The sequence below is a fragment of the Anser cygnoides genome, chromosome 2, assembly GCF_040182565.1.
Source record: "Anser cygnoides isolate HZ-2024a breed goose chromosome 2, Taihu_goose_T2T_genome, whole genome shotgun sequence".
Taxonomy (NCBI): Eukaryota; Metazoa; Chordata; class Aves; order Anseriformes; family Anatidae; genus Anser; species Anser cygnoides.
The window spans coordinates 53,288,267-53,305,801 of record NC_089874.1 but is presented as its reverse complement, the minus strand read 5'-3'; the positions used below and the strand labels follow the sequence as shown (position 1 = coordinate 53,305,801).

At 38.0% G+C, this 17,535-nt stretch overlaps 1 protein-coding gene across 8 annotated transcripts in view; it reads right to left on the bottom strand.

The window, feature by feature from the left end:
- The window catches only part of KIF13A (kinesin family member 13A), a 126,937-nt gene that overhangs the window by 50,954 nt on the left and 58,448 nt on the right, over positions 1 to 17,535 (bottom strand). For all 8 annotated transcript variants that reach the window (XM_066992080.1, XM_066992075.1, XM_066992076.1 and 5 more), the window contains exons 4-9: positions 17,014 to 17,074; positions 5,957 to 6,049; positions 5,199 to 5,379; positions 4,091 to 4,178; positions 2,686 to 2,820; positions 1,700 to 1,812 (exon numbers count right to left, since the gene is read on the bottom strand). In XM_066992080.1, coding sequence (XP_066848181.1) covers positions 1,700 to 1,812; positions 2,686 to 2,820; positions 4,091 to 4,178; positions 5,199 to 5,379; positions 5,957 to 6,049; positions 17,014 to 17,074 — 671 coding nt within the window. The remainder of the gene's footprint in view (positions 1 to 1,699; positions 1,813 to 2,685; positions 2,821 to 4,090; positions 4,179 to 5,198; positions 5,380 to 5,956; positions 6,050 to 17,013; positions 17,075 to 17,535) is intronic.

The following is a 17,535-nucleotide window of genomic DNA, read 5'->3' as shown; positions in this document are numbered from 1 at the left end:
CAGCTCTGGTTTTGATCTCATTAAATATAGCGCATGCTACCAATCCAAGTTACTGCATTTTTATAAAAGAATAAAAATGAAAAAACAGGAGCTGACATAGCAAGGTATATGGTTTAAGTATTCTATATTACTCCATAAAAGATTATTGCCCTTCCCTATTAAGTACGGCACACATTAAGTACCCAAAAGAAGATTGTGCACAATGTTCTGTGAAGAATCAGTCTGATGAAACACGCATACCAATTTTGAGGCTTCCAGTAAAAGTCAGACTTCATTAAAGTTCCAAGTAACAGCAAAAGTCTAATAAAAGACACGGCACTAAGAATTCTCTTTTGCCCACCAGTTCCAAAAGAGATTTCACACACAGAATACTTTTAAAATGGACTGAGGTAATACAGGTTTATACCATATAGTAACTTAATTGATGGGAAAAAGTAGAGCTGTCAACCTATCTTTTTAAAATATCTTTTATAGAGAGATCTGGTGCTTGCACCTGCAGCATGGGCAAAACAACTTTCCCTTACTGCATTACTGCCTTAGAAGCTTACTAACTGCATTACTGCCTTAGAAGCTTACTAACAAGTAAACATCCTATTAGAAAAAAATAATAACAATTAAAAAAAAAGAAGTCTTTCTGTATCTAAAACTACATTTGGAGTTTCTTAATAGCTGTTGGGAAAGTTGGCATTTGATTTTTTCCCCAAGAATTAACAGGAAACATTCAATTTTGCCTGTGTTTATGCAAAAGACAAATACAATTTCTAGTAAAATCAATCTGAATTTAACTAGTATCCTGCAGGGTAAAGGTTTGATACCTGCCATTAGACCAACAGGACCATATAATTTTGATCTACAAGAATGTGGCTACTGACCTGATGCATTAAATACATAATATATTAGAAATTATGCTATAAAGAGCAAGCATGTTCAAACTCTAAAACAGGGTAACTGAAAATCATTTTAAGCATGAATGCAGTTCAAACACACTTTTTTGCTATCACTGTTAGATTAAAATACCATGAATTTTTTAATTTTAATTTTAACATGTTGCAAAATGTGTAGCTTTTAATGTTACAGTTGAACTGTTTTGTTGTTGTTGTTGTTGTTGTTTTTTCTCAGGAAAAAAATAGTGTGTTTAAGACAGTAGTGATACTGAGCTATATTCTTGCTTTTGGGTAACAACACAGTAACTACAGTAAAAAAAGTGCCTTGAAACTTGTCATCGCTTGAGTACAAATGCCCAAGGCAATGTTAAACTTAAATAGCTTCATTCTGGTCTGGTTTTCTTAAACTGTGAATTATACTATTACATATTTTAATACATGTTGGAACAAAGCCATTCAACTCTGCAACTTTGCATTCCTTGAGCATACGATGAGACAAACACATAAGCCTGGGGACAGGGTGTATAAATGAATCACAAAAGGTATATGCCTAATTAAAGAGTGCTGCTGTCACTTTTTCCAGATAATACTCATATACCTCTCCTCTGAGTCAAGTATGAATCAGGATCCCTATGCCAATGTAACAAAACACACGGTGTTCAGTACAGAGCAACTGAAAGAGAGATATTAACTGCTTCTGGCTAGGCATATCATTTGAACCGACTTGAGACAAGCACACTGAGACAGGAGGCCAAGGAAACAGCGGTTGTTCTTACAAGATTAAGGTTTGCAACCTGTGTATGCCAATGTCTTACTTGTTTATGTTGCTGCCTTCCTTCAGACGTTCTCCTGCAGCTCCTGTTTTGGACACTCTTTCACTACCAGCCAAATCCACCAAGCTGACCTTGCTGACCTTCTCTCCAGAATTCTGCACAAATCAAACGGGGGAGAAAAACAGCTAAGAAACCTGAGCACAAAATGCTAATGTGTCTGATATTAGCATAATTACGCTGCTGTCCATAATAACGTGGGTCAAGCTATCAAATTCAAGATATGACAGAAGTAATTCTCACAGTTCTTAGTCTTTTAAGAGTCACTCATACACTATACTAAAGGGCTGAACCACTAATGAAGGTGAATCAGCCATGTGGTAATGTCAATAACTTCACTGGCATAGTAGGTCATTAAAACATATTAACGTCAGCAATAGTTAACACCAAAGACAGGTTTAACAGCGGCAATATAATCTTGAAGTGATACAACTTTTTGCTTTATCTGGTGTGCTTCCTCTCTCTTCCAGTGTTCTCTCAATCTTACATTCTCACCAATGTTACTTTGATTACCAGACCCCACAACATTAAAGGCAGCTGCAGAGCTAAACAAATCACGTATGCGTACCAAACAAAAAATGGTGAGTCATGCTAAAGTCTTGACATAAAAGATGAACAAATCAAGAGAGCAAACATGTTTTTCTCTTCACTTCAGGTCAAATGCAGAGATACTATAATATCATATAGCAACTCAACTCTGAGACACGGTGGCACTTAAGCAGGTTAAACAGTCTTGAGAGTTGAGGCACCTTCAGCATTAAAATGGTAGGCCATGTGTGTCTTTAGAGCTTTAGCCCATATTAAGTGATACTAGTGATACATCTACAAAAGCATGCAGCTGGATAGCAACGGAGAAGCTGCTTCTTTTAATTGACTGCTGCTCAAAACAAATTGAGAACATTCAGTGGCTGAACAGAAGAAAGAAGAAGAATTCACTACAACTCTGTAAATTAACCATCAGAAATACATACACCAGAATGCAGGTCATAAAGTGTCTGAGTCACTATAATGTTGAATACAGCATGAGAGCGGCTGCTTTCTTCATTCATGTTCGTTGCAGCAACTGTTCGTGATTTGTTTCCCTCCGACATCAATGACTCAATATCCTAGAGCAAAAAGAGTAAAAAATGATGCCAGGATAAAAGAAAGTTTTGAGCTTGCTGAATAAAATACCCATCTAGATGGAAGGGTGTGTATGTGTGGGAGAGAAGAAGGGAAGGTAGAAGTAATGAGAAAATTCTTTTTATGTTTTGAGATGCAATGGCAGAGAGGGGACGTAATTCCACAGAACGACGTTACGTCTCAACTTTAAGTGCTGCACTTAAAAGCCCAGCAACAATATTCAATGCACATTCTCCTTATTTGCTGCTGAAATACGCTGGCAATATCCACACTGCAAATCATACTGTTTAACGCCAGTAATCAAGACAACTAGATCTACTTACAGAACTAAACACAAATGCTTTTCTTTACTAAATTGTACTAATACTGTATTCAATGAATTGGGCCAAAGGGTTACCTCACCTGCAGTTTGTACCTTTCTACACATGTAAAAATAAAGACGATTATGTGGAGTCTGATATACGTGCAACAAACTAGGTATTAAAATTTCCTAGAATTTGAAAAAATAAGATGTACTTTCAAAGTACAAAATTTATGATAAAAACTGCAAAAGCAGTTATATATATGCACAGATATGCACACATACAATACGCACAGATGCTTCAGAGAAATAAAAATCCCCATAAAAAGCAAATTGCTTTCCACACAATACTACACAAAGAATGGTTTAAAAACAAAACAACCACAAAAAACATTTCCTAAAGCAGCTTCCTCATAAAAAGGGCTATGCAATTTATACAACTGCACTGCTTTAATTAATTCCATTGTAGAAGTCCATTGGATTCTACAATACTGATTTATTTGAATGCATTCTAGTAACTCAACTGGGCTCAGATGCTGTCGTGATTTAAATGATTAATTATATTAGCCATGCTGTACATTCTCATCCAATACACTTGTATAAAGTAAGAGGCTGTATTCAACAACAACATCAGAGGAATTAATGCTGGAAGAATTAGTATTCTTATTTTGGAAGCCTCACATTTCCTTTGTCAAGAAAACATGATGTATTATATAAATTGGCAACTGCAAAATACAGAGATATCACTTTTCATATTTTTAACCTACATAACAGCGAACCCAATGCTTTATTAAATAAATACTTGTGGAAGCATTACAGGAGATCTTTGTGATTGTCAGAGACTGTAAACACTCAAGAAATGAAACCTCTGGATGGATACTAGTTTATCTCTGGTAAGATTCCTACTGCTTAGGTGTATATAATTTAGACACCTTTCATGGGTTTAGATTTACCTCAAAGTTTGTAACAGCCAGCTGAGACAAGCCATCTACATATGGCCCCAACACTTTGTGCTCTCGAACCTTAAGGGACTGCCGACTCCTATGGAATAAAATAGAATTTATACACAATCCACTACTGTGAACTTTATTCCAGCTAAAAGACATAAATTCACCTGTACTATGTAGAAGATTTTTGTAATTTCATATGATATTTTCTTTTGTTTTTCAATTAATCATGAGAAGAAAAATGTCTTCCAGAAAGATTTGACTTAATGAATAATAAAGACTCAAATTAATCTAACTGGTTTCAATAAGTATACATGAATTATTTTCAGAGCATCCACCCACCCCAGTATTTGTGGCTGGATCAAAACCTGAAATGCCTTATTTGGCAGAAAGAATACTGACAAAAAGGGAAACAACAAATTCCCCCCAGCAATTTGCTAAAGATTCAGTTCTTTATTAAATTTTCCATGCTTTATTGAAATATGTCAATTATGTCTAAAATCTATCTTTTAACTAATTTGCGTTCTTCTTTACCCAATGCAATTATGCTAAAGAATAAAAAAAGACAATTATCAATGCTCAGACTGAAAAAATACTATCAAGATATCTCTTATCTAGAAATCTTCATGCCAGAGAGCCTAGCCAGTATTTCTGAGCAAACAAAACAGAAGTAATAAAGAGTGCCAGGAGTATATTCTGAGGTGTTGCACCTTCCCATTCCAGAAGTCCAACTTCTAAACAAGGAAAACCAAGTTGTTAATAAGTTTTGCACTCTTTGTGAAAATTAATGAAGTTTTTTACTTGAACAAAGTCTGGATATCATTGCAAAAATACCTCAGCATTTGCTTTCTGGTGTTAAGTTACTTCACATAGTATTTGTTTGCATATATTTTGCTGCCATATTTAAATCAATCCACACTGGATACTACTTCATATACAAGCTTTATATGGATATTTTCTTCTTGCTGACGTTTGGTATCTGCTTCTTTCTAAAGGAGCTGTTTAAACGTACATTCTGAAAAACCTTCTCAAGGATTTCCAGAACTGATTTTCACTTTTCAGTTTCAAACAAAAAAAAAAAAGGAAGGTGGTGAGTGAGGGTGAAGCTACTAACCCTTTTGGGTCAAGTAAATCTCTGACTTTCTCATTGTAGATTTCCATATAGGACACTTCAACTTTAAAAGTATGAGATTCATTTTCTTCCACAGAGATTCTCTGAAATAAAGCACAACAGAGCCGGGGGATCAGACCCAGCTGCTCTGCATTGCCCATCATTGAAAAGGATTTTCCTGAACCTAAAGGAAGAAAGGAAAAGAAAATGCTTTAGAATGAAGTTTCTGAGCTACTCAGTTGCTCATGAAGAATGTTTTAATTCTCTTTTTATTTCTCCAGAAGTACATATCAGAACAACACGACATGTTATTCCAGACAGAATGCTTGCTCTTTGCACTACAAGATACAAGTAAACAAAAAGAGAAATTATCTTAACAGTCTCTTATAACACACACACACGCACAACTGAATGAGCCTTGGGTATGAATTACTCCTTTCAGGCTTCCAAAACAGTCCCAAGAGGTAGCAGCGAGGAGCATATTTACAGGGCTGCATTTATACTGTCACTGGTTAGTTGTTGTGACACTGGCTAAAGTTGCTGTGCATTTAAATGGGACATTAATCTCCAAAGAAGTGAAGCAACTACAAATCACTAAAATGAAACAGAAAACAGCATCCTGATAAAAATGTTTGACATTAAACATTACATTTCTATATATAATTTTAAATACTATCTAGTTTAATATTTATGTTGTGCTCTTCCTACTTCATATATGTGCACAAGAAGTATTCCCTTTCTTCAGCACAAGTGACTCTTACCTGTCTGTCCATAGGCAAAAATACAAGCATTATATCCCTGAAAGGCCTTTTCAAGAATTCCTTCTCCAAGGCACTTGAACACCACTTCCTGACCTAAAAAATAATTATTTTGTAAGTTTATTTTACAAAAAATGACAGATTAAACTTTATGGAAAGCAAGAAAAAAAGGTTTTGGGATAATTTTTACTATCGTGTGGATTAAGGAACAAATGATTTCATATATAACTGAGTGAATAAAGTTCAAAACTGTTGTCTGAAACTAGTACAACTCCTACCTCTGTGTTTAAATATACTGCTCATTTTCATGTGAAGGGAACACTTTTTCAAAGGAGTCATATACGCTGAATGCTTAGAAAATGACTTAGATAACAAAACTTTGTATTATTTAAGTGTAAACTTTGCAATCAGCATGCATTCTTTAATCACAAACTATATCAAAGAGCTCTGTAACAGAATTGCAACAAGTACATAAGTGAACTAGAATATTAGGCATATAACAAATGCAATGCTAGAAATAGTACTCATTGTTCTCTCGGGAACTGGCCTCAAGTTTCACTATAAACCATTGTTATCCACCCCACATCAAGGGGATGCTGGAATCCAGGCAGAAACATTCTGAAGACATCGAGGCAGGAAAGGCACATTATGAGTTTGAAAGACTTAAGCAGATCTATCTGAGGACGTATACTGGCAAGTCCATAGTTTGAAACATCAGCTGCAGAATTCATAGTCTGAAAATCATCTCTCTATGCCAGGCAGATCATAGATGTGCTTCTATCTTTTAGATGTAGGAGATAGAAGAGGAGTAGCGTTTTTTGTTGTTGTTGTTTTGGGTTGGTTTGTTGTTGTTGTTTTTCCTTTTTAATAAGGAAGCTCAGAATTTGTACATGACAAACAGGATCAATGGGTTGTTTGGTTTGAGTTCCGATCTGAGAATTGCACCATCTGTACATACATCCACAGGAAGAAGAACTGAAGTAAGGACAGCATTTATATATATGTTCTGGTGTTTGGTTTTAAACTTACGTACACTGCCTGGTGACTTTCTGAACAGTGGTGAACAGCCACACTTCTCCGTTAATTTAGTTTTAGCAGTTGTCTGTTTATCAGTTACAAGAAATTGTACGTTGGATGCAATAGTGACTTCTATAGCTCTCATAACAGAACCTTGTTGCATAAAAAAAAAATAATAATCTAGCTGCACATTTATATGTTGCTTGAGAATATTTATTCTCTATGATCCTTGAGTAATTGGTAGGCCACAGAATGCCTGCAGAACAACCTGTGGAATGACTGTTTGTAGAATGGTTTACACTAATGTAAATAAGAGTAAGAAGTCTCTGTTACTTCTAACCTAATTTCTCTTTTGCTGTAAAGGAAAAATTAGGACAACAATGCCATATAAAATGGTCCATGTATACCTTTCCAATTGGATTTCTAAAATTCCAAAGGGTTACTACTGCTCCTTGGATTAACACTGCCCAGAGTAACTTCAGAAACACTGAACAGAGGAATTCAAAATAGAGGAGAACCTGCTGTACTCTGGAATAATTGCATCTCCTTCCCTGCACATTCATTCACTTCTCATTCAACTTATGACCGTTCAGTCATTTTATAATATATATACTTTGACAGAGGACTGTTTGACAACAATGTAGAGAACATTAACAAACTACTGAAGAATGAATAAAGAAAACGTATCAGTGGAAGTGTATAATAAGAGGGTATAATACACAAAAATATGCCTTCCAACCAACTCCTGAGGGTATGTTTTGAAGTTAGGAAATCAAAGAGGCAAGGAGCCACTTACTGTCTTGCTGAGCAAGAATGCAAAATCAAGTAAAGATGGATGTTGAGTAAAATTATTAAGAGAATAAAAGCATATAGCATAGAACCATAGAATCACTAAGGTTGGAAAAGACCTCCAAGATCATCTGGTCCAACCATCACCCTACTACCAATGTCACCCACTAAAACATGTCCCTAAGCACCAGTACTGTCAAGCAGTGGCACCAGTTTACTTTGAAAACACTTTGTTTGGTATTTCATGGTTCCAGTCAAATCTTTTTTCCTAATTGTGTGTGGGGGTTTTTTTGATATTTTTTTTTTTTTACATTTTTCCCTTCTGCCTAGCAAAATGTGATGGCCAACATCCATTTTCTAGCTCACCACATCTCTAATGTCTAACTTAAATTCACAACAATTTTGGTGACATGATCCAACAAAAAAGGACTGGAGTTTTAAAACAAAGCTTGTTTTTCTTTCTTAACAGTTACTTAGAGGAAGAAGTTTTTCAATTGTATAGATGAATGTGTAAAAGAGATGAGGACACTTCAGTACGTTGAAAAGATGGGGACACTGATCCTTTTATGAGTGTTTTCTATTCAAACACTATTCTACAAAAGAAAAAAAAAATCATATATTCTGCAATATTTGTGAGTGTAGAATAAAATCACTTGTCAGAAGAGGATAAAAACCATATTGCCCACTGTTGACCAGCAATAAAACACAACCTCCTCCATGTTTCCCAAGAAAAAAATAGATACCGAAATGTTACAAAACTGTGGATGGTCATCATTAACCATGAGATGACCTACAGAATCTTCTACTGCTAAATACCACAAGAGGAAGGCAGTTTAAATAACACAGATAATGCTGGATATTTTTTTGCAAAAAAGATTTTTATGAGCTCAGCAACACAAACATAGACAAACAGGCCATTCAAGAGTGATGTTTAGAGTAACCTGTCAAACTACCATGGGATAAAATAAAATTTGGTTCTAAATGAACTCACAGAAAAGAAGAATTTAAACTTCAATTACAGGTATTACAAGTATTTTATTCTTCTGCTAATGCAGTGCACTGTTGAGGGCAAGAGCATATCATCCATGAGATGTGGAGATATTTTCATCATGAAACATCACCTTTGGATTGATTACAAAATTTTTATTATACAGAATTATGTCTATATGCACTTAAGGTTAAAAGAAATAATGCAGTTCTGTTGTCTACACTACTGATTGTGGTTTTCCTAAATAATCTTACACTACAGCAATTAATATTTCTGCTAATTTACAAAATTTTTCTTCCACAGATACCTAGGGCTTAAAAAAGAGAGCAGGGGTTTTAACTCAATCCTAATTTAATTTTGTCAAAACAGAAAAACGTCCTTTTGTTCACCCCTGCTATTTAGTTACCAGATTTCCCTTACACCGACTTCTATTGTCTTTCAGACAGGGCTGCCCAACCTTCCAGCCGGGTAAGATCACATAGACTCTTGTGGAGGCAACCGAGACTAGATGTCGAAACTCGTCTCCTCTCCCATCTTCTGTCCAAAACACGGGCAAGTCGTAGGTGTCTGACACACATGCCACTAGGCTGGGGAAAGCACAGCCAAGACTCACTGGAAGCCTGGGGCGGGTGTATGAGCTGCCAGTTCTCACAGGGCAGGATCTCCCGTCTGCCCTTTCCTCAGAGGACAGGGAAGCACAGTCTCGTGAGCTCTGCTCACAGACCACAGCCTAAATAATCTCGCTTCAAGAGAAAACGCTTAATTTAAAGAGCAAGACTGTTGAACTGAAATCACGCAGTAAGAAAATGTTCAGACCATGTCGCTGTATGCTCTGTAACTCCAGTTACAGCACATTTGGCAGTGCTGCCAACACTGCAAGATGGGAAATGCTATCAACACCCTTGTAGGTATGCCTCATTAATCAAAACCTGATAAACACCGGTGGATGTACTGGAAAGCAATGTCAAGACAATGTGGAAGCCTTCTTCCCTTTCACCAGACAACTATAACTGTCTTCATAGCTTCAAGACTTTATCTGTGCATTTCAACAAGTGCAGCTACAAGCCTGGTGCCAACAGTAAAACAAAATCTAAGAAAGATCAAAGAAGTAACTCTCAGTCTCTTAAAAGGCCCCTTCCAGCAGGAGACTCACTCAAGAACCTTTTCATTAGCTCTCAGGACTGAGCCTTTTCATACGCTCAGTACTCTGTCACACACTGCCATTGTCCTACAGACCCAAAAACCAAGACAACCAACATTCCTTTCTTAGCACTGACCATACTAAACCTTTGGAAGATTTCAACAGCCTAGACGGTATCTTCGACCTACCTGAAGGCTAAAGGAAACTCATCTTCTGAGAACTACATTTTAACATACTCAGTTCTTGGCACTTTCCAGTGCCATGTGTGTGCTATTACTATGCACCATGGCCATTCAGGATATCACACTGAAGCTACAAAACTTTTTCACATCTTCTCTACCTGCTGGATGGGTATTTCAATGGTAAAATTATAAAACAAAGTGAAAACAGCAAAATATGGCGTGTCCATGCTAACAGTAGCTATTAAATCACTAATAATTCTAAACTAAAACCCTAACACTATCTAATTGCAGAGCTGTGTGAAAATCTCTTAGCTGGGATCTCTGAATGAGAATGAACTATTAGAAAAATTACATTAGGAAAATATGTAAGATACAAAGTCCCTGAAAATAGAAAGACAAATAAACATCCTGATGTGCAAGAATACTACAACAGTACATCATTTTCAGAATGAGATATTTAAGTATTTTCTCTTTTGTATCTCTATGCTCTTCCCCCTTTTCTTCCTCCAAATAAATCTACTCATCCAGTTTCCTGAAGCCCTGACCAGGAGATCCAATTTGACAACTTTCCTAAGGAAGCCCACACATTGCAGAAGAACCCTAGAACACATTCTCACGATCTGCAAAATGAAGACAATCACTTTTACAAATTAAATGCACACATTCTCATATATGCATGAAATGGAAATGGCCTCAAGTTGTGCCAGGGGAGGCTTAGGTTGGATATTAGGAGAAAATTCTTTACTGAAATGGTTCTGTGGCATTGGAATAGACTGCCTGGGGAGCGGCTGAGTCAGCATCCTTGGAGGTCTTCAAGAAACGTGCAGATGTAGAACTTGATAGCATGGTTTAGCAGTGGACTTGTCATTGGAGGTCTTTTCCAACCTGAATGATTCTATGGTTCTGTGATTTTCGGATCACCAGACTGGTGACTGATAACCAGACAGAGGAGAGGAAAGAGAAGACAACAAAGTCTCCTTTAAAAAAAGGCCATTAATATTTATAGCCTTTGCTAAGAGCCACTGTTTTACTGACTAACTTACAATCAAGATGCACTGAAATAAAACTTAGTTTCAGTGTCTGGTTTTCAGATGTCCAGTATTTCCTGTTCTCAGCAGCTTGCCAATCTGAACTCGAGATCTGTCTCGGGCCTCTCCTCAAGTTAGCATAGATTCGTTCAGCCAGGTTCTGACTGCAATGTTAGGACACCTCACTGCTGTTCCTGAACCCCTCGACTCACGTATACAGGGAAAATAACTGGAACCAAATAACAACTTGTTATGTACAACACTGAATATTCAAGCTGGTCCATGTCTCTCTATGGCTTAATCTCTAACTTGGAACATTTTAATACACAATTGCAATTAGTTCCTTGATATAGTAGTTAAAATAAAACTTTATTTGCAAAGACTAGAATAATCAAAAGCTCTGCTAGACAGTAGTTTTTTAAAAAATCTAATATTGGAAGAAAGATGACTATGGTTGATCTTAACAAGAACATAAAAGCACAACAGTTGGTATAGTCTAACTCCTGCAGCCTAACTGTAATATTGACAAAGCACTGCAGTCTTTAGTCTTCAAAGCCCTGGATTCAGAAAAGGGTCTGAAGTGCTTCCAATTAAGTGCCACAATGTCTACATTTTTTTAATTGCCTGACCTAACATGCTAAACCTGTACCATGTAACTAGGTTTCCCCAAAAATGCACTAGTCAGATGTCAGCTGCGTGACCCAAAATCAAGGCCTACATGCTATGTAGCAGCCTCCTCCAAAAACAAAGTCAAGGGAATGGTAAGAAAGGGGTAGATTTCAAGTATATTCTCCTACTTAACAGCTTAAATGGGTAAGCCAGAACTGCAGACAGACAGACATTCCTGTCTGCTCAAAATCCACAACTAACAATCACTCATGAGAGTAGGAGACTACAATTCTTTAAGCCAATTGTGTGGTTTGTCTCCTTTTAAAACAGCTGCTGGAAGAGCAGTAATCAGCATATGTATTTCAAATAAAATTAAAGCTTAGCCTGAAGTCAGGTGTTTAGCCTCTCAGGACAATGCAGCCTGCAGAAACACAGATCTGAGATTTCAGGCCAAATGTGATGCAGATTAGGAAGTTTAAGAAAACTTTATGGACAAGTTGATACAGAGTGGGGTCCTTGTAATGGACCTGTCTAAGTGCTACTGTAGTTATTTACACCATCTTTTGAATCTTTCCCAAGCTGAAGGGTTTTTTTCCTTCTTTTCAAAAATCCACTTCATTACAGACTTCAATAGGCTCTCACTGTTGTCTAGGCTTGTAAAAAGAATTCTTTGTTCCCGTCTCTGAGATTTTCTCAATGTGCTTCCCTTCACCAAAATGTCTTGCTGTTATTTGTTTCTATGAGCTTTTCAAGGCAAGCAGGTGTGTTCTTATCCAGGAACTGACTCTTGGCCCATTCAAGTCAAGTAACAAATGGCAATAAGAAGCTATTTTCCTTACTCTCAAAACACCTTTCATACAGCCTAGAAGGCAAAGGTCATCTCTTTTCCAGATCAAGTAAAAATCATTCTATACTAAAACCAAATTCCCCTTCCTCCTTATAATCTACTTCATTGACTCATTTTTGTTTTTTAACTTTCAGGTAAGAGGTTCACACACTCACCAAACTCCCAACTACTCGCTTTAGAATTAAATTGTCAAAAAAAAAAAAAGGCCCAGTAAGTAGCATATAGTGATCAGCATAAACTCAGTTTTGTAACTGTTCCTTACTTGGAACCACGCAGCCACAAATTGCTCAGAAACACACATTATCAATATCAACAGTAATCATCCCACTGCCTGCTATTTGGTTAGGTTAAAAAAAAAAACGAACAACAACCCTACTTCAATGTAGATTACAAATGCTTCGTTTTCAATATTAAAAGTCAGAAGAGAATGTCACTGAGAAGAGAAAGATCCAGACAAAAGCTGAAGCCAAAAAAAAAAGAAGAGCCAAAAAAAAAAAAAATATTAACCAACCCTTAATGAAAGGTGAATGGGGTTCTACATTGAACAATATCCAAGCTGGGATATCAAGCTGTTACAGAACCTCTATCTCTTGCACTATCTGAAACCTTGCAGCAGGAGGGCAGGAGGTGCTCCAGGCACGCAGCAGCAGTTCCCCTGCGGCCTGTGGAGAGGCCCCTGGTGGAGCAGGCTGTCCCCCTGCAGCCCATGGGTCCCACACGGAGCAGATCTCCACGCTGCAGCCCGTGGAGGAGCCCCCGGTGGAGCAGGTGGATGTGGCCTGGAGGAGGCTGCGGCCCATGGAGAGCCCCCGCAGGAGCAGGCCCCGGGCCGGAGCTGCAGCCCGTGGAGAGGAGCCCCCGCAGGAGCAGGGGGTCTGGGGGGAGCTGCCGCCCGTGGGGGACCCGTGCTGGAGCAGTTTGCTCCTGGGGGATGGACCCCGTGGTACGGAGCCGTGTGGGAGCAGTTCCTGAAGAGCTGCTGCCTGTGGGCAGCCCCCGCAGGATCAGTTCGGGAAGGACGGCATCCCGTGGGAGGGATGCCACGGAAGAGGGTGGATGAGGGGAAGGTGTTCTTAGTTTGCTTTCTTTGTTTCTCACTTCTCCAGTTTGTTAGTAATAGGCAATAAATTTCTTTAATCTCCCTAGACTGAGTCTGTTTTGCATGATGATAATTATTGAGTGATTTCCCTGTCCCTATCTCAACCCTTGAGCCCTTTCCATCGCATTTTCTTTCCCTTTTCCTTTGAGGAGGGGAACTGAGAGTGGTTGTGGTGGAGTTCAGCTGCCCATCAGGATAAAACCACCACAGCTGCTAACAACCACAACTGTGACCATTAAAAAGAAGGAAAAAAAAAAGTTTAATCTTTGTCCATGTAGAATTACTGGAATACAAGTTAGGTCCTAAATACATGACATTAGGTCTTCACAGCAACAACCCCCATATCTTTAAATGCTGGAAACAGAAGTTTCAAACTTGAATAAGATCCCTCATACCTTCCTGAAGATGAGTTCCCAAAGAAAGTCAATACAACAAAATAAGCCTGAGCTCCAGACAAAAAGATGCACGTCTCAGAAGGAATTTAGGGTAAGAGAAAAAGATGACTGATCCCATCTCAGGGTCAGTCCTGTTCTCCCAGACCCTGAGAAATATTACCAATTGCCCACAGTGTTAAGTTTACCCAAATAAGAATCTTTCTCATGTGCAAACAATAATAGTAAGTGCTGTTAATACTGTAGATCAATCAGCAACGTGAAAAACAAAAACAGCCCATACTTATGTGTGATAGCTTTAAGGATCCTGTAAGAAACGTGCATTTTCAGGAAAGTACAAGTTTTGTTGTTGTTGACAGGAAAAAAAAAAAGAAAAAAGAAAAGAGGTATCTACATGCCAACACAGAATTCAGACATACGTTGTCTGTGGTGCACACCACTCTGGGTGGGGGCTTTGGTATCTCACGTGTCAATCAACCAAATCTTTCATGTAGAATAATATACATAACAATATCTGTTCAACATAATGCAAAACAAATATGCCTTAGTTTTGCACATGAAGTGATGATTCGTATTTGAGAATTTCTTGTTAAACCTTTCACTGTCACATCTTCCACTGTATTTGTGTGGTGCAGATTAAAGGTGTTTTCAAGCCATTAAATTTGACTCACATACCTTTTTATCTCAGGAATTTCAGTTAAGCTTAAAGCTCATATGCTATGCACATTTACAAGCACTCCAGACTTAGCTATTTCAAGCTTTGGACATGTTTCTTGTTAATTGTGCAACTAATCACTGCTCTTGCCAATGACAGTAAACTCACTCATCCATATAGAACTAAGCCAGGCAGGAAGTATCCCATGCATCTGCTCAGCTTCCGGATCATCACCCCTTCTGTAGCCCAGTGCCCAACCAAGAAATTAGAGTTTGTCTGAAAAATCTGGGTTGCCAGCTGTCTGGCAGTCCTGAACTTGTTAGCTCTGTAGCAGTCTCTGGTACAGTATCTGGACCTAGCATGTATATTTGAGGTGCCTAGAGCAATGGGGCTTTGTTCCATGAGCACAGCCAGAGGAATTATTAAAAACCCTGACCAAAATCAATTGTATTTCTTCAATACAGTAATTTAGGCCAAAGTGTAAAAGAGACTTAAGAGACTTAAATACTACAGACATATAAAAGCTAAAATCCTACCACTTTGGCACTTCGTTTGTTGGCTCTAGAACAAGAAGCACTACCGTAGTACTAGATAGTATCCATTCATGTAAGAACAAGTGAACAAGCCAACAACCCAGTAACAGGGCTGAAACAGATTTTTTTGCTTTTATTTTTTATAGTCTGCCAAATTCATTATGTTCTAGAACGTGAGGGCTGGAAGTCACGAGATAGCTTCAAGACCATGCAAAAATACAGTGAAAGCATTGTTTTTTGTATGCAAGTCTCAAAGCTCACGTTCTTATCGTATTTCTGAAATAAAGAAGGAAAATTTTCTTTTTTGGACAGGAACATTATCTGAATGGCCGAAACCACCTAACTTTGTGGACAGTGAGAAAATACAAGAGAAGTAGCAGCATTCTAGGCTCCTGTCCAACAAGGAGTTCATGTGCATATACACAATAAAGCTTCAGTTCCCAGTCAAGACGAATTCAATGACAACTTCTGAAAGAGGTTAGAGAAATCCAGTTTTGATTCAAATTAAAAATAGGTTCACCTGGAATCCCATTGAATTCACCTGGAGATGGCTTAAACCATGACAAAAACAAGTTTAACTGGTTAGAGGTGTTCCTCTGGTCTCAGTTCTCTAGGAGCGGGTTAACACTGTGATGCACCCAAGAGGTGCAGCTCCCACCTGCACATTTGAGGCACATCAAGCCAAGATCTGGGTGTGTATCATTACCTCCTTCCTTTAAAGGGAAATCTAGGCATGCAGACACAAAAAGAGCTGTTGCATGCTCCAAGAATCTTCCAGTCTGAACTATGAGCACTGCACAGTGCATCTGTTGAGTGCAAACACAGCCACTGAGACAAACCAAAACAGAACTGTTTTCTTCAGGAAACCTGTGTTGCTCAGACAAGCAAGGAATACAACATAATCTATGCTCAAGTGCATCTCCTGAGGTTCAGGATTTGACACCAAGGGCTACAGCAGTCAGAGATTTATTCTAAAACACAGGTATATGACTATTTATTAGACCACTGATCTCAAGCTTTGAGCTAATTAACCCTATCAACCTTCAAAACTTCTTTCAGATCACAAAATTTCATAGTGAGTATCTTAACCAAGTACTATTTTTTCTTCTTTCTTTGAACCACAACCGTGAAATCCTAGTGTTCAAGGCTGTGACTATGAGAATAAATTATATTACAAAATATTAATGTTAATACACTAATCCGGCTATGAGAAAATTAACCACTGGGATGATAATCTGGTCCGGAATATCCAGCTTTTGGGAGGAAGGTATCACAAAGGTGATCACTCAAAAACACCAGGGATCTGAACAATCGGAATATGAATGTCTGGAAAGGCCTGAAATAATCACACCATCTGAGGAGAGCATACATGCAGAGGAATGGAGAGCACGGAAAACACATACTTTCATCACTAGCTTTAGCCAGAATTAATTTCTGATACAGAGCTGCAATTTCATCTTGAGTGACAGAACGAATTCTCACAAGAGGCTCTTGCAGGGGATGAAAAAAAGAGCACTAGGGCTTATATGTAAAGAAAAGCACCCCTCCCAGGCAGTGTACTGGGCACCTTAAAGCTTGCATTCTTTATTAACCAGCGAGCTTGCACGCACATGACTAAACCTCTGTAAAAATGGAAGGTGTGCTTTTGCAAAGAAGTCACTCGAGCATCACAGCACATAACATTAAAAAAAAAAAAAAAAAAAAAGCCAGAGGACAAAAGATCAAGCTCTCATATGTTCTCAAATTATTTACACTGTTGAACGTACAGAGAATAGCTTACCTGCATATTTTGAGGTGTTTGATTCATCCATGGACCAGAAGCAGTGATCAAAGGCAAACACCTGTAGAAGCACATAAAAAGACAAATGAAAAATTCAGGCTACAAGACATCTCTCAAAGCAGTATAAATCCACAACTGCTTAATTGCAGACAGGCTCTATTGTTTCTGTAGATCCTGAATCAGAATTGTAGAAGACTTCACCAGCAGGAATACTTTTTGGAAATCTTAAGAGTTGCAGTTGTACTTTTTCTACCTGTATTATCCACACTGCTTAAAAAAAAAAAGTGTGCATTATAACAGCATGAAATAGTTTTAAAAAGTATATGTGAGTCAGTTTTAAAAGTTTTCCTACTGTTCATGAATCCGACATACTACATGGAAAAGAAGGAAGAGAGACAGGTTTACTAGGGTCCCTATGTGAAAGTACGTAACAATTATCCCCACTTAAATTTTCATTACTAAAATCCTCTTCAGACTCTACACCACATACTGAGTAAATGCCAGCCCTGTGTGAGGCTATTA